The sequence below is a fragment of the Ooceraea biroi genome, chromosome 5 (assembly GCF_003672135.1).
Source record: "Ooceraea biroi isolate clonal line C1 chromosome 5, Obir_v5.4, whole genome shotgun sequence".
Classification (NCBI taxonomy): Eukaryota; Metazoa; Arthropoda; class Insecta; order Hymenoptera; family Formicidae; genus Ooceraea; species Ooceraea biroi.
Window position 1 is genome coordinate 17,091,898 of NC_039510.1, and position 7,398 is coordinate 17,099,295.

The 7,398-nt window shown below is 38.0% G+C and overlaps 1 protein-coding gene across 1 annotated transcript; it reads right to left on the reverse strand.

The window, feature by feature from the left end:
• Positions 1 to 20: 20 nt before the first annotated feature.
• LOC105284924 (carotenoid isomerooxygenase) lies at positions 21 to 6,797 on the reverse strand. The gene is made up of 10 exons (XM_011348780.3): positions 3,606 to 6,797; positions 3,187 to 3,440; positions 2,910 to 3,056; positions 2,565 to 2,709; positions 2,283 to 2,433; positions 1,918 to 2,144; positions 1,467 to 1,649; positions 881 to 1,336; positions 567 to 665; positions 21 to 477 (listed from the first exon to the last, which is right to left on the reverse strand). Exons 1-10 carry the CDS (start codon positions 3,708 to 3,710, stop codon positions 307 to 309), a joined length of 1,938 nt encoding a protein of 645 aa, XP_011347082.1. The 5' UTR covers positions 3,711 to 6,797; the 3' UTR covers positions 21 to 306.
• Positions 6,798 to 7,398: the final 601 nt, after the last annotated feature.

Sequence of the window (7,398 nt, forward strand, 5' to 3'; positions counted from 1 at the left end):
ATAAGTTTTATTATAACTTCGACAATAGTTAATTAATTTTATTTTGTTTTACTCTGTCATAGACAGAAATAATTCATACATGCAACACACATTTACATTGGATTAAAATCCCGTTCGCTGCGTTTTATCCCTATATCAGTAAAGCACAAAATCACGGTCTGAATTATAAAAATTATTTTTTACTTTTCATGAAGTTTTATGTTTTTGTAGTAACAATAAATTGAATCCTTCATTGAATAGATGAACGAGCCCGTTTTATTCGATCGAAATAACATTGTACATTCGACTTAGCGTGATCATATTCGATTATTTGTCCAGACTAAACCAACCGTGCAGACATTTAGGCACCGGTCCGGGCGTATCAAAAGTAGCCCTCGCGATTTCTGTGAATGTCACGGCGTTCAAGATCAGCAGACCGACTCGAGTCTCCTCTTTCGCCCAAACGAGAGAACTCAGTACCACACCGTCGTCCTCGTTCTATAAAAAAAAACATCAAAAATATTATATGATTCAATTTTCTTCATTTGTCTGTAGAAAAATAAAGCAGGCTCGATCGATTGTCACACCTTCCCATTGGGATCCGGCACGAAAATCGGTTCACTAGGATAAATGCCTTTCTCCTGCCACATCTTCTTGGTCTTTTGAAAAGTGTCGACTTTAATGAGCTACAAAAGCAAATTTAACTACTTGCAATTATACGAAGCGTAAAATCATGTTTCGCATTAGATTATGTAAAAAGTGATGCATATCATTCCGCATTGTATAAATTATTCCAGAAAATCCAAATTTATCTTCAATAGTCAATTTAGTTTAGCCAATTTAGAAGTTTCAGCGAATGATATGCATTCTTTTAACGAACGTGATAAGAAAATACGCTAACCGTCCCGGGATTGTCCAGATCCATGTCGCAGCTGATGGCGTAAAAGTACCGATATTCCTTGCCTAGATAAGAGTCGGTGTTTATTCGCGGGGTCTCACAGCCGACATCGCATAACAGCTCCGGCTTCACGAATATGCTATTATCGGGAAGACGCTGAGCAATCGGCCTTATTCTCAAGGCACTTTTGTGCTCATTCCCTTTTGAAACGCTTGTTTGTTCAGCCCCATCACGCAACTCGACAATGTTCGAATCGTTCGTAATCTCAAAGTTCATCTCACGGTGGACGGATTTATTATCCGTATTGTCCGAATTTATCGTGACGACATTAGATAATTCTAAGGTTGCAATGAAATCGTATTCTGTGGGTATATCAGAACATGAGTGCTTCATCGGCAAGATGAAGCGCAGTGGTCTGGCACGGAACAGTCGCGCAAAATCAGCATCGTTGTGCATGTTCTGCAAGCAATACATTGGCGTATATGACATTTTTTATTTGTGAATATTTCTTGAAAATTATCGGCGTTATGTAAGTCACTTTCTCTCTTTCTATCTCTCTCTCCCGTCAGAGAGAATTTTGTAACGTTACCTTCATTGAGTCGATGTACATATACTCCAACATCTTCGGATCCCGGTAACAACATATGTCCAATACAATGTATTCGCCGCCACGAGTCTCGAATTGGTTGATAATGTGAAGGTAGAAAAACACCTCGGCGACGAATGTTCTTACCGTGTGACCCGTTTCTCTTGAGAGTATGTGAATAAGCGTCTGAGAACAATAATTTTTAATTATTAACAAATTAATTTTTAATAGTAAACATTAGTATTATAGTAAACAGAGTAAAAGAAAGTAACGAAACAATTAATGATTTAATCTACTGATAATCGAACAATTCGAACAGTTTCAGTATTAAACTTAAAAAGACTTAAAAGACTTTTGAACTTTAAAGTGCAAACATTTTTGCTTCAAATTATTTGAACGGTTCGATCACGTGTTCTTTATCGAATCTTTCGTTCAAAGTCCAACCAAGACATGCTTTTTCGTTTTCGTGCCACTTGAAAGAATTCATCATCTGTTTCTGCTTAATGTAAGCGAATGCCATCTCGACGAAGGAGATCGCCAGTGGTTGCTCTACGATGATGAAGTAATTCTCGGTGATGCCGAATGTGTGCATATATGATGGATTCAGCAGCCATCTGCTTGGTACGCTGGCCACGATCGTCGCTTCATCGAACATAGAGCGCTTCTTCTTTTCAGAATCATCTACGTGAGAACGTTCGAATTAACTATTCTATAAATTGAATGTGTAATTTGCTTTCCTCGGGAATTTGAAAATATTAATCTTCAAATGCTCATATTTAATTATATTTGCTCCCGAATTGTTGTAAGAAAATATTTTACCAGTAATCACGCAATTCGGACGGAAGCACACGACATTGTATCGAGGCCCCAATGGCGTTATGCTCATCCCTACATTGTAAATTGTACCATCGGCCATAACGTGAGGGTGCGAGGTGTGATTTACAATGTTGACATATTTGGACACGTTTATCTGCAAAACGTGAACGAGAGAGAAATATTATTTGCAAGAGATTAAAGATTAAAGCTAATTTTGCTATTTGCTGATATGTGCTAGGGATTAGATCTATTTGAAATTAATAGAAATGACGTTTCAGTATTTACCCTGCCTGTCGTTTCTAAAGTCTTCGGATCAATCCTGTGCATCACTGGCGCTTCCGTAAATGTGTAATATTCGTCGCCGAATGGATATATCGAAATCATGGAATTGTCCGACATCTTCGCGCCTGGATTGAACAATGTGGCCACCCTGAGGGATCACATTTGATAAATAATTTCGAAGAAAGATTTTACAGCAATAAGTTACGTTCTCCATTTACGTTTCATGCAAGGCTACACGTATTTAATTTTTATTACGCTAATTGCCAACAACAATGTTTCTGTTTCAGTCAAAATTAGCTCTGCATCGTATAACTTCCCGTTCCTATTCACGAAAGTCTTCATCTGTACCTGTGAAAAATACTCTGACAAGGATCCGGCGTTGCGGAGGTACCAAACTCGGAGAAGACTATTCTCTGGGCTGCCATATTCCTCTTGTACACTTCGGTCTGGACGAACCGTCGCTGATAGGTGACTTCACCATCTGCGATAGCGAATCTACGAATAATTTGAATCAATATGTCATCAGATCCCAAGTATTAATTAGCCGAGTATTATTAACGGAGAATTATCAGGCGAAGATGATGGATTTGGGGATCGTCGGCATTTGATCTGAAATGAAACGTACTTGTGCAATAAAGCGGAACTATCAAACAGATGCTGATAGCGGTATTCGCCCACTTTGAGATTGCCTGGACCATTGCGCAACAGGACACCCTTCAACCATTTGGGGATGCTGCCACGGATTGTACCGCTTCTAAGGGGTTCGATCACCTCGTGCTCGCAGCTCCTCATCCACACCGAGGAATCGCAATTGGCATAGTAATACGTGTCACGTTTATGTTGCGCGTCATTTGATATTTCATTCTCGTTTTTGTCACACTATACATAAAACTAGGTCATGATATTAAGATCAATTAAGTTTAGTTTAATTTTATTTTCCAGTACAACAGTATTTAGAAGAGACAAAGTAATATTATTGTATATTAGTAAATTATGTGCGAGGTTACGTTCTGTCATTAAGAATTCATATTGTTCGAAGCTTACGTTAAATGTCGATTCCAACAGACTCCCACGTTTCGTATCTTCGAAATTGTCCAACACGTTTGACGGCCCATCGCGCGGTGTCATAAAATAGTTAACGCACTTCATTGTTAAACTTCTCTCTTTCGCGTATGGATTCGATTACTGCGTAAGAGCAAATATCTTTCTGAAGTTCTACTACGTACTTTAATCTAATACTCGAGATAAATGTACTTTGATACAATACTCGAGATGAAGTTTACTGTTTGTCTCGATAATAGTTATCACATAAAATTGCTGACACAATATTATTTCTCGCTAATCTTCACTTATGTGATGTGCATACATTACATAATGAAGTTAAAATCTGATTTCTTCATTCTTAAGATTTGCTTAAGAATCACGAATTTTGACACAACTTTGTTAAGACTTTTGTCACGCGTCATCTTCCTCTTCTTCGTCTGTGGTAACGTTCGTCGTCGATACGGACGCGAGCGGTTTTAAGATCGACGAGAGTATTTGACGAACCCTCATCTGGGTAAAATCCATTGTTCACAGTGTGCACACAACGAATGGCGACGCAACATGCAGCTCCGGTGATTTTAAAACGCGATTCCATCCCTTTGACATTGTTTTAATCTGATTTAACAAGCAACACACCAGTTGAATGAAGCCTCTGATCGGCTTTTACGTGCGACATTTACCCGGCTTATTGCGTTCACGTGGATAACTGGTAGCACGTGAACGTAAGTCGGGTACGTGACACACTTTTTCTGCATTGGATTAAAAAGAGCAAATCGCAAGGAAATCGCAGTGGATATTATGTATATTATAGATTACACATATATTATCCTAGAATTATTTTCTTAACACATGTAAAAAAGGGAAGCTACTATTGCACAGGTTTTGAAATAAAGATTATTATTTTAATATTTATTTTATTATTAAAATATTTATTATTCTTGAATTATTAATACTCAATATAAGAAGCTTATTAAATTTAATGTAATTAAATCATTAATCCAGAAAACATCGATTACACAGAAACATTAATCCAGTAAGTATGTAAAAAGAGCGATCGATATTAAAGAGAAACCGCGTCGAGTATTTTATTATTTGCTTTATTTTTACTGCAATTTTTCTAACACAAAGATATTTACGAGTTCGAATAATTCGAATAATACAAAATTGCAAGGCCGGTCTTATAGAAATCTACGTGTTCGGCTTCTCGCAAGTTCTAATATCGCGGTGCGCGTACTTCGCATACTTCGTATCTTGCCGATTCATCCGACGTCACACGTGGTGTGCAAAAAGCATCTGTAGAGACATTTTATATTTTTTGCATTCAACATTCATCAATATTCAAAATTACTAAGAAATATCTTGCGTTAGTTACAGCAGATATAATTACCTAATAAAATTCCATACATTTTAAACGAGTGGAAGCTATGATAGCGATTAATTTCTTAGCACGCTTATCCGATGCAACGTTATCTAATAAGACACTTTTCAACGCACGAAAGCAAACAACAAGATGCATCTAACACGTTAACAGTTACATATATGTATAAAATATCATTTTTATAAAGATATTCCGTATTTTGACGTTTCTCAACATCCTAAATTGAAAATATTATTTGCGATAATGTTAACAGCATCGATATATATTTCAAACAATTAGTATCTACAAATATTCCATCAACTTGCCTACCTTGCATAGATATCTAAACTACAGTGCTGCTTAATAAATGAGATATCGACGAATGTCATCAATGTAGTGACGGAATACTGCTCTTACATTAGTGTATTTCTGATTCACGCGCCCGCAGCTCGCAGCCTCGCACATGCTCGCACCGCGTGGCGACCACGTGCTCGCAAGGCGGAGGCATGTCGCGTGAGCGAGAGAGCGTGCTCGCGTCAATAAAATCGAATTAGTGTCGCTATGTACTCGGTGGTTGGAAAAACAATGCGGCCTCTTGTACCCTTTTTACGGAACGCTTGTTGAAGTACACGCTCTCGTGGGTTTCCGATTCATTTCACGGTGATCCGCGGCGATTTACGTAACAGGCGGATTACGCGAGTTGCTTGCTTGGACGAAATACAGATACGCTCAGAGCTCCGCTAACAATAAGTAATCCGCTCCGAAAGCTAATAATTCACGGTCTACGCGGATTACGAGCCGAGTGGATCAAGACCATGAAAATCGTCTTCCGAGCAATCCATCATTGCGTCACATGTCCCTGGAGAAAAGGGTATGACGGTCAACATCCCTTCTCTGCCCCGAAGTAACTTGAGTCATTGTTGATTTCGAGAAGCTGAGCAATAGCTGAGCTTGTTATTCTGCAATCAATGACAAAGGCAACAACAAGATGTTTATTGAGATATAATGGGATATATTGAGAAAGATCGCTATTAAAATCTCATTAAACGCAAAATAACAAAATTAAATAAGCACTTTGACTTTCAATGGGCTTTCGAGAGTTGTAGAAAGGAAATTTATCCGACCATGGGATTCCGAGCTAAAGCATCGAACTTATTTAATTCCGAGGTAATGCATAGTAAGGACGATGTCTTCTTCACTCCGTGACTTCGCACGAACGTTGACCTCATCCGCAATTCCTGTCACGGAAGCTACATCTGATTGACCTTTCACAGATGGAATTAATCCGATCCGGTCGTTTCTTCCTTCCCTGGGATATCTAGACGCCATTACATACAGATCTCAGAGAGTGTCTAGTGTTTCTCCTTTCGTTGCTGCCGGCAACATCAGTTTTACAAGTATTTAAATTTACAAATCATTGAGAAGAGATTATTTTTGTACTGCTCTTTTAATTTCAAATTCTATCAATGTCCACTTCCAAGAAAGAAAAAAATGTAAAGACATTTCGTATTTGTGATTTGCGCGAGTATTCGCTCGAATTACACCCGGTATGTATTCTGGAGGCACGCGCTTCCCGCTCTTTCATTCGGCATATTGTCTCGCGACGGGCGGCATCGCTGCAACGAGTCACGTACACACCCGTCGATTCCTATACTTTTATCGAATTGTTTACTCACCGCGTTAACAAGATCGGCCGACGTGATTAATTAATGACGGCTACTCCGTTCGCGCGATGACCCGCTAATTAACTATGGGAGAGAAAGAAAACGTACCATGTGATTTTTTAATGCTACTTTGAGCTTGTTGACCATTGACTTACGCAAGAGGTAATTAATAGAAAACGGTACTAAATAGTAAATAAAAATTAAATGAAAATAAAATATTAAATATAGGTAATGGTACTTGGCGTAAGAAAGGATCAAGAGCGCCTAGAAATAGAAGATCCAGACCAGACAAAAATATAAAATTGACAAAACTCAGAGATAATTTCTCAATTAATAACATTTAATAAACTTGCGATCAAATTTAATGCTTCACTTAATTTTCTGCATCATAAATTGATATCTATTTAATATCACGTTATCGTGTTTACGAGTTTTGTCGCATGAAGTATGTATATTGCTTGGCGCATATCGTTTCCGTGTGATTTCAGTCAGCATTTATATAAATTAATCGTGCAATTATACGACACTCGAAGTGATCGTTTTAATCGCTGTTAACTGTGCGAGTATTTTTTCTTAAGCAGACGATTATTGTGTCATGAGAAAAGTGATGTCTTTTCAATTTGATAAGCTGGTCAAATATCAAGACCTCTATTAACTACACAGATTCATCTTCATCTTTCTGTTTGTCGTTATCGAGAGTTTTTCAGAGACGAAGAGAGATTTACAATATATTATTATTTTTGCTGTGCATTCGTGTAAGTGTTTATCACGA